Below are 21,751 nucleotides of genomic sequence, written 5' to 3' on the forward strand. Positions count from 1 at the left end.
TAACTTGCTCCACGGGCTAAGATCCAAACCCCACGTGTGTCTTCGGCTGCATGCCAGGGTCTCAGAGCCCCCTGCCAGCGGCTCTGGCCATCCAGGACACCCAGAGGAGAATCCTGGGTTCCGACAATGCCTCCAGGACACTAAGGTTGCTTTGTGGTATTCCTGGCTCCAGGAAAAATAATTTTCACCTGTCATCCTGTTGGTGCCTTTGAGAGTTTCTGTCAACTGCTGTGAAATTCTCATTTACTCCTTGTTTCACTTTTTACCAATTATATCCAAACAAATAGGGTTCAGTAATAAGCTCTCATTTTCTGAGGAGACAGATCTTGACCAAATGAACTGCAGATCATACAGACAGCATTGTTTTGAATTTTTATTGTCTGATAAAAAGGCCTTTCTGGCCAAAATTCATTTTGTAAGATGTATATTGTGGCTCCTTGTAATCCTATTATAGGCCAAAATTTTTTCTGCTATCACAAATGTATTCTTCAATTAACCAAAACCACTGACTCTGTTCATTAAAGCAGATGCCAAATGCTTTTTTCATTCAGTAGTAATAGGCACTAAGCAGATAATATTCAAGTAAGATTTCTCAAGTGTCTAAATGTCAAAGTGCCAACTTTACTGTGGGATTTATATAGTGGTAGATGAAGAAATAATTGGCAGAAGTCTCTAATTTTTAAATTAACTTCACGTTTTCCTGTGGTGAGATGTCAGTCCCTAATCTGCCGCAGCTCCCTGGATGCTGTCTCATTATGTCTTGTGATAGGAAGTGGTAGGATGTTGATCTCGAAATTATTTGAAGATAAACATCTAAGAGTTTATATTGCTACAAATCATGGCACAAAAGTCTCTCATGCTCTAGCATGTTCCTAGTAAGTCTCCCTCAGATCATTAATATCACTGGAATTTTTCCTCACACTTGTGATTTTAAAGGATTTTCATCATGCACCATTGAACAAAAAATCCTTTAAGAAGGTATTTCAGCATTCATTGTGTCATAGAAGGAGATTTTCCAATCAGACACAGTTCCTTTGGGATAACTTGTCTGTTGTTCTTCTTTCCCCACTTTTTCTGAGTATTTTGTCAATATGGGCAAATGGGAGCATCCAGATGAAAGGCTTTTTACTTTCCTTGTATAGATTTTAAATCCAATTTCAATGTGGGGGCAGGTTGTTAGCTTTCCTGATCTCTTAAACCTGTGTTTAAAATTCAGCTGAAAGATTTTGGTTCATTTCTGCAGAGGTCATTGCAAAGTTAACCTGATGAAGTCCATCGAGATTCTGCGCCTGTGCCAGGGCAATCCCAAGCATGAATCCAGGCTGAACAGGGAATGGATTGGGATTACCCATGAGGAGAAGGACTTGGGGGTGCTGCTGGATGAGAGGCTGGACATGACCTGGTCTTGTGACAGGGCAAGTGGGAATGACTTCAAACTGAGACAGGGCAGGTTTAGACTGGATATTAGGAAGAAGTATTAACACTGTGAGGGTGGTGGGGCCCTGGCACAGGTTGCCCAGAGAAGCTGTGGCTGCCCCATCCCTGGAAGGATGGGTTGGAAGGGGCTTGGAGCAACCTGGGACAGTGGAAGGTGTCCCTGCCCATGGCAAGAGGTTGGAACTGGGTGATCCTGTGATTCCATGAAAGCCAGGCAGTTCTTTACTGCACTGCAGTCTCTGGAGTGCCTCTTGCTAGAGGATGTTCTTTTACTTTCCAGCTTGGTTGTTTTGTAATAACAAATTCTTCATGTCACAAGAGATTATGTTGCCAAATTGTTTTTGTATTAAGAAATACTTTGTGTTTTGGATGGATAAAAATACTTTGGATTGCAGTTGTAAGGCAGCAGTTTAACTGTACAACACTTGTAGCTGTGGAGTCCTTTGTGTTTAGTGGCATGCACAAGTAACTCTCCTTAGCTTCAGCATTTTTTACTTTGCCAGTACCATTTTCCCAACTTACTGTTATTGGGATTAGGCTTGACCCACTATTGGTTTAAGAAGATTTGTCTGTCATGTTTTACATAAACAGATAGAGATTATTTGCAAAATTTCTTGTTTATGATTTATTGTTTCCAATGAAGAGATGATGATGCTTGAAAGCATGGGAAGGATCTGAAGATATCATGCTTTGATAAGGAGACTTGGGAGGGAGAGTCCCTGAGTAGGGACACCTTGGGGGATTTGGGGGCCTCCTATGCCACAGTAGGTAAGCTGGTAAGAAAAAGTGTTTACTCATCAGTTATTTTGTTCTTTCCACTATTAGAATTGATGATTAGCAGTTGTATTCATTATCAAAATTCCCTGAATCGAGATTGGTTTGCCAATTAAAGAGAATTGAACGGATTGTGGGATGGATGCAGGAAGGAATTGGGAGAGTTTTATACTGATTTTTGAATCAATTTTGTAATGATTGTCTTAAAGTAGGACAGAAGCTGAAGAATTTTAAATTTTTTCATATTCTTTGGTATCATCTGAGAATCTCTGCTTAGTGACTGGCTTTGAAGCATAAACCAAAAAATTACCAACTAATTAGTCATTCCTTTCATTCTCCTTTTTAATGTCTCAGCCCTTACATTTTGATTGCTGTGGATTTCAGTCCTGCAGAAGCAAACAAAATCAATCCTAACTGTAGATGTCACCAAACTGTTTTTCATGTTTTGACATAAATTAGTAACATTCTCTTAAAATGTTTTACCCATTTTGAAAACCCTAATTAAAATGAATAAATTGTCTATTTGGTCAATCATGAGGATAGATTGAAATGTGTAATCTTTTCATGGGCCCAACTCCTGCAAGTAGTCACAGACATTAATGTTGGAGTTGTCAGTTTTTTGCCATTTGTTTTTTCCAAATGTGTCCAAAACCAATGTGTAGTTCAAGTTTTCTTAGCTATTATATCTTAACTTCTTGCATGAAGTTTTGTGGTATATCTGCGGGATTTTTTTTGGTCTTGTTTAAAAGCCACAGAACAGGAAATTCATACAGAATTCATTACTGAACAATAACCACATCTCAATGAAAAGTGCCTTGCTCAAGTTTTCTGTGTAAAAACACCTTCTCTGCTTTTCAAATTTGTTTCTCTTTTGAAACAAATGTTGCTTAAAACCAAGTAGCTTCCATCATATCCTTTACTGATTTTGGAAATATGTTCAAGTAATTTACGTGTCTCTGATTTAAGGGAAGAGGCATGAAGTCAGCACGTGGCTTTTGGGTATTTTTGCATTAATTTTAGTTTCTGTTTCAATGCCTGCAGGAGCTCCACCATTCATGATTTGTAATTCCTTTACATAAGTGTGACTTTTGGGTTTCATTTTCTGGGGGCTTTGCCCTGCAAGCTTCTTCATCTTGTTACATGAACTTCAAAGGCTGCTTTGTGCAGCAGGACCTTGCTATTGCCTGCCTTGTCAACCTGGGTGTTCCCACTGCTTCTGGTGGTGCTGTGAGAGGGGAGAGTTCACGTGGAAGCATCACCTGTGTGGGGTTGTGGTTCTGGGGGCTTGATGGGAGTGTGGTGAGGATGCAGGTGTGTGCATCATCCTGCACTCATGTGCAGGCTGTCTGCTCCTGTCCCCGTGCCTGCTGACAGACCTTGGCTTTGTCTTTGGGTCAATCCAGGTGCTGAAATGCATTTTCCAGGGTGTGGCAGTGGTTATGTACAACTTGATACATGCTGCTCTTTAGCTTTTAGCATTCCCACATGAAAAGACTTCCTGAAGGCTTAAATTAATTGCTTCTGAACTACTCCAAGTGTGGAAATGTTGTCTACATAAGAATAACAATGAGACAAAAGTAAATCATGGTGAAAAGAATAACACCGCAGAAAGCTTTGGAGTATATTGGATTAATGGACAATTTAGCCTTAGTAGCAGCTTTGCACAGATCAGTTCAGTAGATGAAACAAATTTAAATCCCTTGAGTCCTCACTAATTACACCATAATGAGTAACTATAGAAGTGTCAATGCAAAATGTGGTCTTAACACCACAACACTACTGAGCTGTTTTGTAGACAAATTCAGACATTTGCATTTATGGCTCTCAAAACAGCTGTAGCAGGGCCCCATCCTGAAAGAATGTAATGGTGTTTGCATGCAACATCTCTTTGGTCCTCCTGGGGTCTTGACTGCTCTGGTTCTCTCTGCAAACTTGGAGATTTTAATTCAGGAAGATGGTGGGAAAGGTGCACTCTAAGGTGTTTGTTACTGCCACCTTGCTCTTTTGGACACTCTTGCACCATTCCAGCCAGTGAAAGGGCTCATTGACTTGAATAAGAGTGCAGGATCTAACCCTGAGTAATTAAAAAAAAATACTGTGCTGGACAGATGCATTTTGACTTGTGTTGGTCTATATATATTGACTTGTTTGAGAAATGAGTCATCTGCCATGATCATGAGTGACAAAAGACAAACTGAAGTGAACTGTTGTAAAGGAAATGAAAAATGACATTGTCACTTGCTTGTTTATATAACAAAAAAAGTCATTGGGCATACTAAGAGTTGGACTTGGAAAGGATGTACTGAGGTGATTCATTAAATTCTCTGTTTCATTGTTTCTTTTTGCACATCCCGGATGAGTGAAGCAGGGAACAACTGGAATTTATTTTGCTCAGAGGCAGCGATCATCTTCTGATAGCACTAGCTATTGCAGTCTTGCATTCCTGTTTTACTCCCTTTCTGTGTTCATCACTCTCCACCTCTTCAGTTCCTTCTTTGTCTTTCAGAATCTCTTGCAGCCTGGTACCAGGTTTGACTGATTCTTTTATGCAAAATCCATTCTGACCTAGGTTCCTATGGACTGTGATCAAGTTACCTCTTTATGTTTACCTGAGAAAGAATTAATACCTGCATTGTTCTCTGGTGAAAATAGGTGAAGCTTGTTTCCTGCTTTTTCATTTTTAAAAAGGTCCCATTTTATGCTTCTCCCCAGCTGTGTTTGTGGAGATCTGTGGGGCTGACAGATGTAATTGCTGCCTTGTTTTTTGTTGTAGCAGCTGTCAGTGGTCACATCCCTGCCGTGAGCCATCGGTGTTGGTGAGTGATCCCATCCCTTTCCCAAACAGTGCTGGGTGCCTCTTGTTTGTGCTGGTGTGAGGCAGTGTCCTCTGAGGGGATCTGGTGGAATGTCCTCTCTGTTCTATATGGAGCAGTCCTGGAGCTTCCACATGGTCTGCAGGCTGTGTTCACTCTCTGCAGCATCCTCTGGTCACAGCTCCTGTTATGTGATCTTGCTCCAGGAACTGGGGCTGCTCCCTGTGTGTCCTCACAGTGTTTCTGTGGATAGCTGTCACCTCTAAGCTGTGTTAGTGTCCAGGTACTGGATGAGAGCTGCTGAGTTGACTTCTGTGTGTAGTGTGGCAGGAGGGATGTGTGTTGTGAAGGTGCCAGTACCAGTCCTGCTGGGTTGGCACTGAATGTCTCAAGGTAGAGCAGTTCAGGTTGGTGGTCCCTAACTGGCCCTGGGATATGGTCCTTGTAACAAATTTTTGGGCATCTTTACCCAGGTGAACTTGAATGATTTGCTGCCAATAGTAGCTGAGAGCAAACTGATGTGGATGACTGGGGTGGTAGTGTCAACACCCAGTTTTGCACCCCAGTGCTGGTTTTATTCAGTGGTATAGATGCAGCCAGTAAAGATGAGGTGTTCCTCTGAGAAAATAAGGAGCTATTAGGGCTTCATAGGTTCCCTGTGACCTACTGTTTTGTCCTGTGTCCTGGTGTCCTGACAGGTTGTGTGGTAGATGAGAGCTGGATTTGATTTCCAGCTTAGCTGCTAGAATTCTGGGGGACTGGGGGATATAACTTACCCCTTAAATTGCAGTTTACCCCTTTTCAAGACAACCATGATGGTAGTGACTTCAGATTTTATTCCAGATCTCAAAGGGGCTGTAACAAAGGCCTGCAAACGGGTGTGACAGTTCAGAGTCTGTGCAATTAGTTAATAGTCAGGTGGGGAATTTGAGGTTCTTAGTGATGCCATAATAACCAAGTTACTTGTTTTTGAGGTAAGTGGTCAAATTTCCTGCTGGCAAAAACCATTGGGGTTTTCCTGCCTTGCTCTGTTTTGTGGGTTGTAATAATTTGCATGTGACCTTGAAAGCATGACTTGACTGTTGCCTGCTCTTCAAAGGGCTTCAGATGCTATTGTTGATCTTTATCTCTCCTTGTCCCACGCTCACAGGGTTTTTTGGCATTTGACCTTCTACTGTGATAATCAGTAATAATTTCTCTCTGTGCAAAGAGACTCACTTTGAGTCATCTTCTGAATTAGATACCCTTGAAATTTCAGCGATCTGGATTTGATATCTGGAGGGGGTACTTCTGTCTCCTCAGCTCCTTCATCCTGGTGTTTAAGAACATCAGTTGTTTGTCCAATGTTTTCAAGTGGCTGTACAGGCTGGTTCAAATGGGTCATATCACTATAACCAATGAAAAGAGGTGGAAAAGAGAACGAGGAAGATCATCCCTAGAGGAAAGCCTTCCCTTAGTCTTGCTCTTTTTTAGAAGTTCTGTGACAGAACTCGTGGCAGGAGAACAGAAGAGGTGAACACCTTTGCAGTGGAGAGCAGAGAGGGTCAAGTACTGCGATCAAAGGAAGGAGCAGGGCTGAAATCCTCCCCTGTGGAGGAGCAGGCTGCACCTTTCCACGGTTGGCTGATCAAAGGGAGTGCTGCTTTGGGTGGGGAGGACAGGAAAAACCCTTGCCTGTGTTCCTTCTCCCTGGGAAAACCAGCAGGCTCATACAGGTGAACTCTTCCTGGGAATTCCATTCTCACATCTTTGGTTACTGGCAGCAGCCTGGGAGAAGATTATGTGCCAGCATGCTTTTTTTTTTTTATTCCCAAAATGAATATTGGAGCATGCTGACATAAATTGTGGGAGCAGCAAGATTGCTTCTTGTCAGCTAAGGATCAGTGCCCTGCCCATCTGTGACAGAGCACTGTGCTGTCCTGCTGGGTTCTCCCATGCTCTGTGCAGGGAGCTGTGCTGTGCTTCCCTGGTGCTAGCACCCTCCTGCTCTTGCAGTGTGCCAGGAAGAAATTCCCTCCACACCCTCTCTGGTGCCTGCTGTTGAAGTTGCTGGCCATGTTGTTGGGGCTGCTGAAGAGGTCAGTGGTAGATTTAGAGCAGTGATGATGAGATACATTTGTTTGGCTTTGGGGAAACCGGGGAGATGATTTGAAACATGGGCTCCTGTTTTGAGGAAGGCTTGTATGAGTTTTGTATGCTGAGAGCATCCTTGAAGCCTAGTGGAGGGGCATAGCACAGGGATTTGGTTTTCAGTCAGGGGTCCTGAATACTGAAGCATATTGTTTAGAGTGTTTGATGGTGACTGATGTAATTGGCAATCGTTAGACTTCAGGCTTATGAAGCATGCAAAGACCTGGCAACATTTTCAGAATCATGTTTTGGTGATGCAGCTGAAATGAGCGATCACAAGGATCACAAGGAGCTCAGGGGCAATTCAGTATTCCTGGCACCATAACTAAGAGTCACAGTCTTCTCTGGGAAACAAAGTTGTCACTCCATGGGTGTCCTGTGAACTTTTCTTCAATTCAGCAAAAGTTATGATCACTTTTCCTTTCTTTTTTACAGCAGTGCTGAGTGACAGTAACTCTGGGAGGCTGAAAAGTGATCATTCACCTCCTGTGCAATGGTGTAGGGTGGCTGCACATGAAGATGAGAAGACCAAGCTGGTTTTTAAAAGGTACTCGCAAGTAAGTGTCATTGTCACAGCTACACAGAGGACAATTGTTCTACCCCTAGCCTGGGCAATTACAAAATGGATGCAGAAATCACAGGCTGTGAATGGAGGGTTGAGCACACAGCTTTCCGTGGGACACTGAAAACATTTTGTGGAGGCCAGGATAGCTTGTTGTAGTACCTGTCTTCCCAAGCCAAAGTGAGATCCTAGTACTTCACTCACAGGTATTTCCAATCTTTTTTGCAGATAAATAACAATTCTGAGGCTTCTGTACAGTCTGGTAACTGAGGGAATGGAAGGCCAGTGGATTTTTAGTGGGTATCCTGGGGAGGTTGTTTTCATGTAGTTATTTTGTTATGAAGATTTCTGGAATGCTATATCAAAATCCTTACTCCATTGTTTATAGCTTGACATCAAATTAGAATTAAAGGGTTTGAGCTTAGATTCAGGACCATATTTTATACCTAAAACATTCACTACTGTGATGCCATGTCATTTTTTAGGTCTTAAAGCTAAAGAACCCAAAGACAAACTGTTACATGCACAGGTGGATATAACCTGAATGTTGCAACCCCAGCTGAATCTGGGGATACTTGATAAACGTAGGGAGGAAAACCAGCCTCATTTGTCAGCTGTGAATCTCCTGCTTTCTGCCTCTTGGCTGATCTCCAGGGGCTGCTGCCTGACATGCTAATGAAGCTCTTAGATCACCTATCAGTGGAAAATGTTAATTTAGTTAAGTGAGATATGAGAACAGTCCTGCTTTTCCAGTGGTCACCTTGTTTGCAGCCTGTACTGCACACTGAGTGCTGGGATTGCATCTGTTAGTTCACATTTTACAAGCTTTTAAAAAAAGAATATTGGAAATTTGTATTAACTTTAGAGTTTCAAGAAGCATTGGGCACTTAATAACGTGTACATTTTTAAAAGACATTTAAACAAATGTCCAATCCTTAGGAAACAATAGGAAATGCAAATCAATAAGAAAGCTCAAACTACATACTTGAGCAACCATCATAACTTTTACCAAATAATGATGTAAATATTCCTCAGATGGGTTTAAACATGAAATGAACTACGTGACTTTTTGGATATCAACAGTGGTATTCTTTAGGAATGAGAAATTAGTAGCTCAAAAATATGAATAGTCTGTGTTCTTCAATTTTAAAGTTGGTTGGACTTTTTCTGCTGCATGTTTTGGGGTGTGAGTACCTAAGGCTTCTCAGCCTGATCATCTGAGTGTTCTGCATTCTGGCCTGCCAGTGAGTTGAAGGTTTTGTTTCAGTGGTGGCCATTGGCCCAAAATCATCCAATTTGAACTTCCAGCCTTTTTTCCAGCTTGCATGTAAATATGTTTTCTAAGATGTGACCTCTAAAGAAAAAAAAGTCACTGTTGGTTTCATTATGTGAGGAGAACTGTTTGACTCATCAGAGATGCATTTAAAATACATGAGGCAGGCATTTTCCTTATCTAGGCATCTATATTTGTTCACACTTTTGTGCAGATAACTTTGAAGAGTTATACAAGACTTGAAGTGAACAAAGCAAAAGGAATTTTTTTTTTAAATTCAAATGCAAGTATTCACATAAAGTTCAACTGTCTTAAATTTGCTTTAAAATATTGATTTAATAGTTGATTGAACATCAGAAAAAAAGATTTTTTTTTCTCTCCTACCCCTCACTGTCCTTTTTGTTTTTAGAATTCTTGCACTGTTTGTGGTTGGAGGGTGCTTCCTTTATATCCTCAAATTACATCTTGACCCTGAGGAATGTGACAGAACAAAAATGCCATATGTGGACCTCGATCGTGTAAGGGTTGGTATTTTTGGCTTTTTTTTCATTTGGCTTAAAAAAAAAGTTACTAATTGACAATACAAGACTTACAGGGCTCTACAACAAAGAACTAAAATGCTGGAATTATCTATTGAGCAGAAGTATATTTTGCTTCGTCTCATGCTGTAAACATTCTGGTTTCTGTTCTTGTAGAATGACAGCAGAAGCACATAGAGAAGCTGAATTTTTAGGGGTAAAATTAGATAAGTGTGGCTTTAAAATTTGAAAGGGACATATCATCATCCCATTTTGTCAGTGCAGATGACACTGGTGATCAGAAGATTGATGCAAATGAAAAGTAACATATTAAAACAAAAGTAACATATTAAACAAAGGGAGTTTTTTGGGGTTTTTTTTTCACCTAAGCCAGTTTCCCAGTCTGCTTTGCCTTGTAGTTGCTCAGATGTTTTTGGAATCACAGGGCAAATGTCCAACAGGGTGCAGCTATTATTTCATTTATTCATTCAAGGTAGCAGCTACTTACTTTAGCTACAGTTTTCCATGCAGCTTTTGAAGAGGTGTAACAGACACTGTTAAAGCCTTTTCTACTTATCCTGTTTGCACTTTACAACAAAAACTTAACCTGCCTTGGGCTGTTACATTTCTGTCTTTGAATGTCTCAATGCTGATAGGCAACTTCCAGCAGAAACCCTCTGTTAAGATAGTCTAATCTTAACATTACTGCACGTGCATCCTCCCACACTTGGCATCATCCTCAGTGCTTATCTTTCTGAACCTCTGTGCTTCCCCTTTTTTCTCACTTGACTTAGTTATTTTTTTCAGTAACATTGTTGATTCTGAAGAACAAACGCATTAAATCAAGCAAACTCAAGGCTTCATGGACTGTATTTATTGCTGTATCTGAAAGTACATTGTGAACTTGTTCAGTCATGCTTTGCCCAGTGTGGTGTTCACGCAGAAACCTTCATAATGGTGGTAGAGGAAGTTCTGTAGGTTAATCTTGGTTAGGAAAAAACCCCAAAAAACCAGCAGCAGAACTTGCCTCCCAGCTCTTTCAGATACACACTATTGTTTCTTAACAGTAGAGGGGAACTAAATTAGCAGTAGATTTGAATCTTGTGTCTTTGATTCCTGTGTTTGCTCATGGGTTTTTTTTTAATTACACTGGAGGAACCTTTGCTTTTCTCTTTTTACATCAGATACCAGCTTGCCACTACAGATTTCTAAAAACTCACACTAATAGTGTTTTGTTCTTATTATGAGCTGGATCAATGTGTAGTTCTGTCTGTCACTTTAATCTTTTTATGCAATATGGAACTGTAGTGTCTTATTTTGGTGACCAGTCTTTGAAAGAAGGCCTGTAACATCCCCACCTGGCATTCCTTTTAGTCATTAGCACTTTAGAAATAGTTATGGAAGAAGTGTTGCTTCATTCTGATGAGTAAGCAAGTCCAGCTGCTGTTGCACAGAGCTTTTATTACCCAATGGATGTGTCTCTGGTGGAATCTCAGAGCAGAACTCGGGGCATGCAGTTGAGCAGAGTGGAATTCCACTTGCTGCTAAATTAGACAGGTAGAAATATGTCTAGGTTTTTTTATTTGGTGTTGCAAATGGTGGTACAAATGGCTCATTTTCACTTAGCATTTCTGCTAGCCTAATATATTCTTTAGAAAACCTCGTGTCTAGATTAAGTGATTGAGTGGAGAGGAATTCCTCTACAGGTTTTCACAGGCTCATATCTACATCTGAGCAAATGCTTCAAAATTGTTATATTTCCACACTGAAGCTTTCTTTATAACACCTGTGTTTGCTGAACTGTTGGTGGTCAGCTGGTGGCCCACGTTTTGAGGACTTTGTGTCTTCCTGCAGCTGGCTTTCCTGGCTGAATCCTGTGTGTTTTGTTTCAGAGGGCACAGCAATTTGCCAGCGCCGTGCTGCAGGAGCAGTGCCGACCTTCCTATGCCAAGAAAGAGATGAGAAAGTTGTTTGCAGAGAAATACAGCATAGACATATCTCCCTTCGTAAGGAAAAATATGAATGAAGATGAAGCTTTATTTAAATATAAACCCCCATTTGGATTTCACAAGTTCTCTGAAAAACTTGAAGATCTCCTTGAACTCTTACCTGAGCACGATTTACCAGAAGATTTGAAGTCAAAGCACTGTAAGCGCTGTGTCGTTGTTGGCAGTGGAGGAATTCTCCATGGATCAGAGCTGGGTCACTTATTGAATCAGTTTGATATTGTTATAAGGTATGTCCTTTCCATTTTAGAACTCCAGCTACTTCTTTATTACTTTGAGCCAGCATTGTTTTTTAAGGGGAAAATACCTCCAACATTGATGCAACTTGTAACACTGTTTCTGAAAGTGCTTTTGAGAAATTTGCTTGGGACTTGGTGGAATTTGAAGTCTTAGGAGGAAAAGAAAATGTCATGTTTACAGGAAAGGGATTCAGTGTCATTATTTGTGGACTTCAGGTAAAAAAATCACATGGGCAGAAACTAGATAGAAACTAGTGACATCACAGACAAGTAGACAGTGCTGGGTTTATCCCTTCACATTTCAGAGCTTTCAAATCTTAAACTTCAGCACTTAAGGACTCGTCTCTGCTTTTTTTCCCCATGGCTAGTTTGGATGCTTATTTGAAAGATTTTTTTATGACAGCTATTTCAAACACAATAAAATTTCATTGGTGTTTCAGTACACAGTTTGCTTACACACTTTATAGCACACTTATCTTCCCTTATCTTTACGAGGTCATTGACTGTTTTCTGTGATTGCCATGATGTCTGACATCTGAATTACATGCTCTGTATTTGTGCCTTCTGAATATTACAGTTTGAACCATCCTGTTTTGAATCATGTAAAGTCACAAATAAAATTGATACCAGCATTTTCTCAACTTGTTTTGTAAACTGAGGCTTGCTCATCTTATCAAGGAAATAATTCATTGAATCAATAGCCCTTATTCAAATGTAAACAAACCTTGTTAGCGTGTGGAGGGGCAGAGAACTGGCATTAGCTGTCCTCTGGAATTAGGGATGGCAGGATGAAGGTGATTTTTCTGTTGATGTAGAAAAGTTTGCAGGACTTGAGCTGTTCTGCAGAACTCAAGCTATCCTGTGGAACTCAGGGAGGGAGATGATGCCATTCTTGTCAGCAGTGTGCCAGCATCTGAAGTTTTTGGTGAGCTGGAAATCATATAAATCCACAGGATGCATTACATTGCATTGGAGGGATAATTTGAGTGATTTTTTATGTGGAATACTTGTGAATGTGTGCATATACAAATATATATGTATGAAAAGAATAACACAGGCAACTTCCTGTGTGTTTTCTTCTTCTTCCTCTTATAAGCCTCTTTGAGTTGACAAAGCAAGAGATATGAAGTTCTGAATGCTGTCTTAAGTCACTTCACTCTTCAAGCTTCTCTTTCCCAAGTTCTGCACTTGTGCCATTTAATCTAGAAATAGAATTGGCTTCCTCCCAAAGATAAATGGGCTGGAAGAGTGCATGAGGCAAGAACATGGGGGTTGTGTGCACTGTAGTCTGTTCTGTTAAAAATCTGTGGGCCAAATAACAAGTTTTTGCTTAGTGTCTGATATTCTAATGGGATTGTAACCTGTTTATTTACTACCCCTCCATTGTGGGTTTGTTTTCCCCCAGGTTAAATGATGCGCCAGTTCAAGGCTACACGGATCATGTTGGTAACAAAACAACAATAAGGATGACTTACCCCGAAGGAGCCCCCCTTTCTGAGCATGAGTATCCTCCTGCAAGCTTGTTTGTGGCTGTCCTGTTTAAAGGAGTTGATTTCAACTGGCTTCAAGCAGTGGTAAAAAATGAAACCTTGGTATGTATGTTACAGTCTCATGTACCTGTATTTTTGTTTGTTTTATTTTCTGACGCTTAAAGAAGCTGATTGATCTGTTACTTCCTGGCTTATCATGCTGAGAATCTTTTATATAACCTTGTGTGGTTTTTTTTTTAGCTCTGTCTCCTAGTTACAGTTGGACCAGCATTTGTGTTGAAGCCCCATGCTGACAGTAACACTGCTTTTTTTTTTGTGGAGATGTTGGTGGTTTGCATCAGGCTACGTGACATACTGAGCGTTTGCTGAAGTGGAATTCATTTCACGTTTGGTTTAAGTGACTTGACCAAGTCTGCAGAGCCCAAAATAGAAATGAGATTTCTGAATGCTTGTCCATTTTTTTAGCAGCTAAAGTCTGTACTGCTACAATGGGCATACATGGAATTAAAGTATAATTGAATATTTGTCTGAGGTTCCTAAATTATTAGGTTGCTTATTTTTCACTAAACATGTAGAGAAGTGCTGAGATTTCTAAGGAACTGATGGAAGGGGTTGATGTTTCCATATTAATGTGAACTGGTGGCTTCCACCTCTTAATCTGCAGGCAGATAATTTCAGCAAGTAAAAGTTACTGAGAGAGATTTAGAAGGCAGCCTGTCAAGTCTTTTAACAGTTTGATCTCTGCTAGTTTAGGTACTCCAAATTCCTTTCTTAATTCTGTGATTTTTACAATGTGAGAAGGTGTGTTTAATCTTGACCATGACTGTCTACTACTACACTGAAAAGTCAGGAAGATGCTTAAGGGACTGGAACATCTCTACCATGAGGAAGGACTGACAGAGCTGAGAGAGTTTAGCCTGGAGAATAAAAGGCTTGGAGGGGATATTATTAATGTACATAAATATCTGAGGGGAGGGTGCAAAGGGGATGGAGCCAGGCTCTTTTTGGTGGTGCCCTGTGATAAGACAAGAGGGAACTTGTTGGGTTAAATATCCATGGACATCTTTCTTAAAATCATCTAGACATGGTCCTGAGCATCTGGCTTGAGGTACCTGCTTGGGCCAGGGGGGTTGGACCTTGTGATCTCCAGAGGCCCTGTCTGACTTCAGTGGCTCTGTGATTCTGTGAGCTGCAACCCTACTTCTTTCAAATAGTCAGCTGTCAGTTGGCTCAGCTCTCTGTGCAAGCACTGGCACTGAAGTAAACTGATGCAGAGCATGGTTGGGAAAACAGGAGCATTGCAACCTGTATTTGATCAGTTCAAGCTGTTGTTCTTTAAAGCTTATTTTAAAAAATACAGGTCTATGTTGGAGCTGGATCAGTTTATCATTTGCTTAATGTTGCCCATTTCATGGAAAGACTTGCAGAATTAGTGTGATGCAGTGTTTCTTCTTCCACTAGCAGGCATCCAACTGACTGCAGTGGCATGAGATCAGTCTGGGTTTCTGAGTCTTGTGTAAACGCTCTTCTGAAGGGTTGCATTTCTCACTAGGTGGATGCTGTCAAACAACAGCTCTTCAGAGCCTGAGCACAATTGTTTTAAATCTGATGCTTGCTTCAGAACGCCTGGTTAATGTTGGTGGGAAACTGCTTCCTTTCCCCATTTCTTTAAATACTGTTGCCTGCTCAGCTGTGCTGGGGTAGCCTGAAGAACCCATGGGTACTGGTGAATATGTTAACTGATAAACACAAAGTGCAGTCAAATATTCAGAATAAACAGCTATTCCCTCTGCTGTCCTCTCTACAATTCCTGATACTTTGAAGGTTTTTCCTCTTTTGGGTCAGTCATTTGATCTGTCCAGTGATATTTCCAAACCGCCTTAGCTGTAAACTGCTAAATTTTTCAAGGTCACTGGTGAATTCTGTAATTGTATGCTGTGTTTGTCTCAGAGTTTCCCTCTGAACTAGATTTTTTTATTTCTCTTAGCCTCTGTGGGAGCGACTCTTCTTTTGGAGGAAGGTTGCTGAGAAAATTCCTTTCACATCAAAGCAGTTTCGGATTCTGAATCCAGTCATTATCAAAGAGACAGCTTTGGACATTTTACAGTTCCCTGAGCCTCGATCAAAATTCTGGGGCTGGGATAAGGTAAGAAGTTTCCTTTCACCAAAAGGAGACAGTAAAATACAAGGTAAACAAAATAAGAAACTGAAAAAAGTTTTGGGTTTTACTTTCTCTGTGCAGTTTCAGAGCTGGTCTCAGGTAGTAGGGAAATTAATGTGCTTTCAAAAGACTCCTGTGTTTTCTCGTGCAAAATCAAAGTAAGATTTCACCTCACCTTTTTAGATGAGGTATTTTCTCTGGGTATGTTGATATGAAATGGCATTCAGATGCAGTGAGACATAAACTCATTCCAGTGTTTAAAAACGTGCATTTGATGTATGTTAAGCCTGTTAAAAACAGCCCTGTTAAGCTAAACCAGCCATCAGCTGTAGCCACATGTCTCCAGCTGCAGGGAGAGCAGAGAGAGCCTGGAAACCAGGGCAGTGTGAAGCAGCCTTCCAGCTGCTGGAATTGCTGTGTGTGCCAGAGAATGCTCAGTAGCAGCTGATGGGCATTTCCTGCCTCCATGTCCTTTACTCCAGCCATGGTACAGAGTGATGAATTGCCTGGTTTAATTATACACTGCAATTCTGTTACTTTAATTGCATGTTTGAGAAATTGAATGTCAGTAGTTTTCTTGAACTACAAAAAATACTGACTAACCACCATCTTTTTACCAAAATGTGAAAGCACTTAAGATTATTGCACAATTACTTGAAGGATCTTCTCACATTTCTTTATCAAAATAACTCATACCAAGCTGAGTATGTTAATGGTATTGTAGTATATTTGCCTCTTTCACAGGTTGTTCAGTGAAAAGTCATATTGTGAAGAATACTGTTAGAGGGCGTGTTGTTGCTCAAGACTTAAATAAGTGTACATCAAGAAATGTCAAGTTTAGCTCTCTGTCAGGGGCTGCTTGAATGTTTGAAGTGAAGGATCACTTGCAGATTAACTGCACAGTGATAGGGCATCTTGCCTTCACAGGAAAAGTATTAGTGTTGACAGCCAAAAGCCAGATACTTAAATTGTATTGGTATTTTGCCCTGGAGTTTTTAGTTTTACTTGATCATTGAATTGATTTTTAGTTGTAGTTTTAATTTATTTCAGTTTTAAATGAGGAGAGGGAATAGACAAAATCATTAAATTGTGTGAAGTGTTTATAAACCTAAAGTAAAGGATAAACACTAAAGTGTTTATAAACCTAAAGTAAATGTTTGAACTGAGACAATTTCACTTTTCTCCCTTTTTAGAATGTACCTACAATTGGGGTCACAGCAGTTGTTCTGGCCACACATCTTTGTGATGAAGTGAGCTTAGCAGGATTTGGATACGACCTGGATCAGCCCAGCACACCTTTGCACTATTACAACAATCTCTGCATGGCTGCCATGAAAGAACAAATTATGCACAATGTGACAGGTGAAACAAAATTCCTGCAAAAACTGATCAAAGAAAAAGTTGTCAAAGACCTCACTGGAGGGATACACTGTGAATTCTGCAGCAAAGACAGCTAGTGACTGACTTGCAGCGTGGATGGGATTTGTTACATTTCCAGAGGTTCAGCTGGATCAACCCTTTCCCTCTCTTCAGTTCTTGAAAGTGTACATGAAATGGACGTGGGATCCCTGCTGCCTTTTTTAATGTCCCCTTCAAGTTGTCAGACTTTTAAATTAATTTTCCTGTGAGACTTTACTTTGCACATTTCTGTGAATAGCTATGTAAATATCTCGTCAATTCAACTTGGAGTTGAAAGACATCCATTGAAAGTATTTAATATTTTAAGTTGTCTGAATAAAAGCAGATTTTTTTGTTTTCAAATGTATATGGAACACACGTGGCTGGCCTGAATTGTCTAACAGAATGTGCAAGAGTTATTTTCTCCTGATCTGCTGTCTTTGTTGATCCAGTTCTTGGTATATTAACTCCTTTTCATGCACGCCATGGAAAGAAAGGCATATGCTTCTCAAGTCATGCATGTCTTGAACTTGAGCGTTGCATTTACTCCTCAAATATTTATATTCTTTTGCTAATACATTTTTTGGGGGGTGAAGGACGAATGTAGGAGGGGAGTTGAAGGAAAAGGAATTGTTGTGGCAACAACTGAGTAGTAAGTACTTTGATGTTCATGATTGATATTAAAACCATTGATGTATTCATGTTTTGGGTTAGAATCCTGCTTTGTGAAGCACATTTGGGCCCAGGGCACTCTAGAAGAGGATTTAGCCAGGGGGAGGCTTTAACCCAAACCAGGTCATTTGTCATTTCCATTCCTGAAGACCTGCCTAAATGTTTCTAACTAGATGATTTGCAGCAGAGTTCAGCTACCCCAATTAAAGAACTGGCATTAATACAAAATCTGCCCCTTTTTAAAAATTTATTTTTTGAGTGACTTGAGAATTGCTGGTTCTATAAAACACTAGTTTGTATCAATCATTTAGCAATTCTAAAATCTATGACTAGGTTACAATTTCCACTGGTTAATTTTATGATCCTTAAGTAATTAATTATAGATATTGTCACCTTAATAGTTTGCAATGCTGATAACCCTTGTGAAGTCCTGTATTGACTATTTAATTGGAGAGGTAGGGTTGTTGGTTTTCCCCAGATCAGTAATTGGGTGAGTGTATAAGTTAAGAAGAAAATCACTTTAAGAAAGTAGCCTAATCTAGTAACAAGGTAGATAACTGCTGAAAACAGCAAATTTAAAAAACAAAAAGAGAAAAGAGAGCTATAGATGTATGTTCTTGGGGGTGGAAATCAGTGCACTGCAAAGGCACTGGGCTGTGCAGATCTGTAAGCAAGTTTTTCTGTTTATATTTTTGTTATTAGTAGAGTATCAGGTGTGACTGTTTGCACTGAGGAATGGTGTTACTCAATCTACAGTATGAGAAAAAAGCTTCCTTTGGCAGTGGAAGCTTGTCAGCAAATCAATCAAAGGTTGGCCTAGAAACATTGTTCTTAGTCACAGACTCTTCACGTGGTGAATGTTCCCACTTCTGTTATGGACAAAGAGGTGAATCAAGTTGTAGTTCCAAATTTTAACAATACTCATGTGGAAATGCAAAATTCGGGGAGTTGTGTTTTGGGTTTTTATTCTGTGGAGAGCAGTTCTAATGAAAGATAATGTTAGCATGGAGGAGCAGCAGGCTGATGCTCACTGTTACACAGAGAGGCAGCAAAAGGACATCAGATCATAACTGAAGAAGGTTGTGGACCTCATCTTTCCTAAGTCCCACATGTCTGCAGGTCCTTTAAAGTCAGTTGTGGGGGCTGAACAAATTTGAAAATCAGGAATTCTTATTTCTGGCACTATCTGTGTTCATAGCAATAATATTAATCTAGCCTCCTCTTCCTTGAAAAGTGTTAATTTTTATATTAGCAATAAAGTTCTAGTCTTTTTCTTGTAAGTATATTATATTATTTAATTTAAAAATATTTCATGTGTGAAGACTTTTATACAAATAGTCCTTTAGTTAATATATTAAAATGTGGTAACTATTTTCTCCTGGTATTTAAACTGGAAGCAGAATATGTTGATTTCATTTAGTATTAATGAAATATTGGACAATTTCAGAATGTGTGTGTTGGGAGGATGTCTTGAATACACCAGAAGTCTGTATTTCTGAGCACGTGGTCCCTCACCACTTCATTTTGTTCAGCAACTTAAAAATAATCAGTTGAATAATGTAAATGCCAATAGCTTTTTGGAGATGCTGTATTTACTGTCAAAATTGCAAATTGTGTGGATGTAGGTTTAGATTTCCCGCCTGTTTTATGGCTTGTGATAAAACCTTGTTCTCCATGGTAGTCTGTGCAGACTGGACACTCCGTGAAATGGCAGCAAAAAGCAATAAACTGATGAAACCACTTTCTATTTATGTATTTGTTGCTCAGTTTGCCATTTGTTCTCCCTCCTTTATTAAGGGTTTTGCATGCCTTGCTGATCCTGTTGAAAGTCTTGATGCAATCCCACATACCCTGAAACAGTTGAGATGGTAGCTGGTAACTTTTTCTCTGTTCATTTATGTCTTTTTAATGCCTGTCAGTGGAATTAGCTGTCTGATGCTGGGAAAAGAGAAATCCTCTCAACACTGACCAAATTGTGGGCTTCCAAGATTTTGAAGTTAATGTGGATGAGAATATTTTGGACTGGGTTATAGCATTGGCCTTAAAATCAGGGGTGTGTTTCCTACAATGGTGTAAACACTGCAGCTTCTGATCTGTGCCTCAGCTTTGCTGGAAGTGAGATAAGAACAAAGCTCTGTGTGTTCTGTTACCATTTCACAGATTTATGCTTTGCAAAGAATCTGCATCCTTTGTAAATGGGCCTTAATAGTGTTTGGTTAAAAAGTCAGCAGAGATTTTGGGAGCTGTGATAAAGCCATTGTGTTCTGCCTTGAATTCCTCTTTGTAACTCTCTTTGTAGGAGCTATCACAGCCAGGGATATGCCTTATCTATTCTGGTGCTGAATGTTTTCATGGTTGCTGTACAGGAAGTTGCACAAGGAGACATGAAGAGCTGGCCTGACTGTGGAGTGGGGAAGTGCCAGAAAGGGCGACTGCAGTCCGTGATGGGTTGGCATCGAAACTGGGTACTGAACTCATGGGGACTGTTGAGATGCTGATAAGGAACTGAAGAGAGTTCAGCCTCTCTCTGCATGGATGTGTGTGGATAGCTCCAGCTCTTGTGCTGCATCTGGAACTCCTGCAGGAAATGGGAGGGCACCAGAGGAGGCAGCTGTGTAGCATGAGTCTGATCCTTTCACCTGTGCAAGGGAGGATGAAGGAAGAGCACCTCTGTTAAGAGCAGCTCAGATGTGATGCTGTGCCTTCCTTCCTCCAGCCTGCCAGCAGCAGATTTTGTATAAATGCTTCATTTTACCAGTTTAGGAAAAGGTTCTGCCCCCAGAGGGTGGCTGGGCGCTGAACAGGCTCCCCAGGGCAGTGGTCACAGCACCAGCCTGGCAGAGCTCAGGGAGTGTTTGGACAATGCTCTCGGGCACAGGGTGTGACTCTTGGGGATGGTGCTGTGCAGGGCCAGGAGCTGGACTGTATGATCCTTCAGGGTCCCTCCCAACTCATCTTGTTCTGTGAGTCTATGAAATGTGTGTACACCCTGGTCAAAAGAGTTTTGAGCCATTTGCCATCAGTCCCACATCTCCTGAGGTGCTGGAAGATAAACAACCCACCCCTAGAGTCTCTAAGGGGCTAATGCCCCTAATGCCTTATGTCTCTTATTGTCCTTTTGAGCTACACAAATGGTGCTTTTCTTGTGACAAGCAGTCCCCTCCTTTCTCTGCCTCTGTGACCATTGTATTTTCCCTAAACAACCCTGTGAGCAGGGACTGAAGCACCCACCCATGTCCCACAGGTGATGTGAATTGCAAATGGGTATGGAGTGTTGCACTTCAACATGTCCCCAGCCAAAATGGGGGTCATTGCAAAACTTCCTGCGTTCTACAGATGTATAATCCTCCCCACCACTCCCTGGGAAGGAGTTGCAGGGGCTCATAGCTCTGTGCTGGTGTTGGACCTGTACATTGCCATGAGGGAATCTTTCTGCTCCAGCTCTACCTGTACTCCTTGCTCTGTACAGCTTATTCCACCTGTGTGCTCAAAGCAACAAAATCCTTAATTTAAAAGAATACAATAAAATGCCTTCCTTGAAGGATGACAAGGGATCTTTTGTGGGGGGCTGCTAGTGTGTGTTCCTCACAAGCTGCACTCTAAACTATCACATGTGATTGACTTTCTCAAGGACATGACAGCATCAGTGGCTGCTCTGATGGTCAAGGTAGGAGGCAGGAGTTAAATCAACTTTGCAGTGACTGCTCCTCTAGTTTATGTGGGTGTAAAATCCAGGAATTGCCAGCACTGGGTTTTCAAGTGGGGAGTGCTTGTTCCAGCCGATTTACCCTTTTCTTCTTGTCCAGGCACTTGTGCATCACCTCTTTGTGGTTTAACAAAAAACCCAAGCACACCTGTGACTGGATCTTGACTGAAATTCTCATGCCTGTCGACACTTGTGTTTTCTGTTCTGTGAACTGGAATTAAAGCTGCTCACTCTTGGAGAGTTGAGCAGGGCTCAACTTCCGTACTTTACCTCCTTTTGGGGTCATCTGCCTGATCATTTGTTTTCACAGCCTCCCTCTCCTGTGCTTGGGCCAAAACCAACTTCTTCCCAAGTTCCTGCATATGCCATAGAGGAGAACAAAGGCTTCTTGTTCAGTGCAGCCACTCCTGCTCCCTCCTCATGGGCAGTGAGGAGCCATGGCCTTTGCAAGGAGGCATTTCCAACTTGCAAGGGAGGGCTTTGGCAGTGGGCAGGCACTGGAGCTGCTCCTGGGAAGGGGCTGCCAAGCCTCAGATAGAATGTGGTGGGAAAGTTGCAGAAAAACCCGTTTT

At 41.0% G+C, this 21,751-nt stretch overlaps 1 protein-coding gene across 12 annotated transcripts in view; it reads left to right on the top strand.

Annotated features, from left to right (window-relative positions):
- Nucleotides 1-19,228, top strand: part of ST3GAL5 (ST3 beta-galactoside alpha-2,3-sialyltransferase 5) — a 34,644-nt gene extending 15,416 nt beyond the window's left edge. For 3 of the 12 annotated variants that reach the window (XM_038135854.1, XM_038135853.1, XM_038135849.1), the window contains exons 2-7: nucleotides 7,590-7,711; nucleotides 9,399-9,513; nucleotides 11,400-11,743; nucleotides 13,158-13,344; nucleotides 15,230-15,388; nucleotides 16,597-19,228. In XM_038135854.1, the coding sequence (XP_037991782.1) occupies nucleotides 7,668-7,711; nucleotides 9,399-9,513; nucleotides 11,400-11,743; nucleotides 13,158-13,344; nucleotides 15,230-15,388; nucleotides 16,597-16,860 (1,113 nt within the window). In that variant the 5' untranslated portion in view covers nucleotides 7,590-7,667 and the 3' untranslated portion in view covers nucleotides 16,861-19,228. Of the gene's footprint in view, nucleotides 1-4,928; nucleotides 5,028-7,589; nucleotides 7,712-9,398; nucleotides 9,514-11,399; nucleotides 11,744-13,157; nucleotides 13,345-15,229; nucleotides 15,389-16,596 lie in introns of those variants that run through there. The other 9 variants (XM_038135844.1, XM_038135847.1, XM_038135845.1 and 6 more) reach the window with 6 other exon arrangements.
- Nucleotides 19,229-21,751: the final 2,523 nt, after the last annotated feature.

This window comes from Motacilla alba, chromosome 4 (genome assembly GCF_015832195.1).
Source record: "Motacilla alba alba isolate MOTALB_02 chromosome 4, Motacilla_alba_V1.0_pri, whole genome shotgun sequence".
NCBI lineage: Eukaryota > Metazoa > Chordata > Aves > Passeriformes > Motacillidae > Motacilla > Motacilla alba.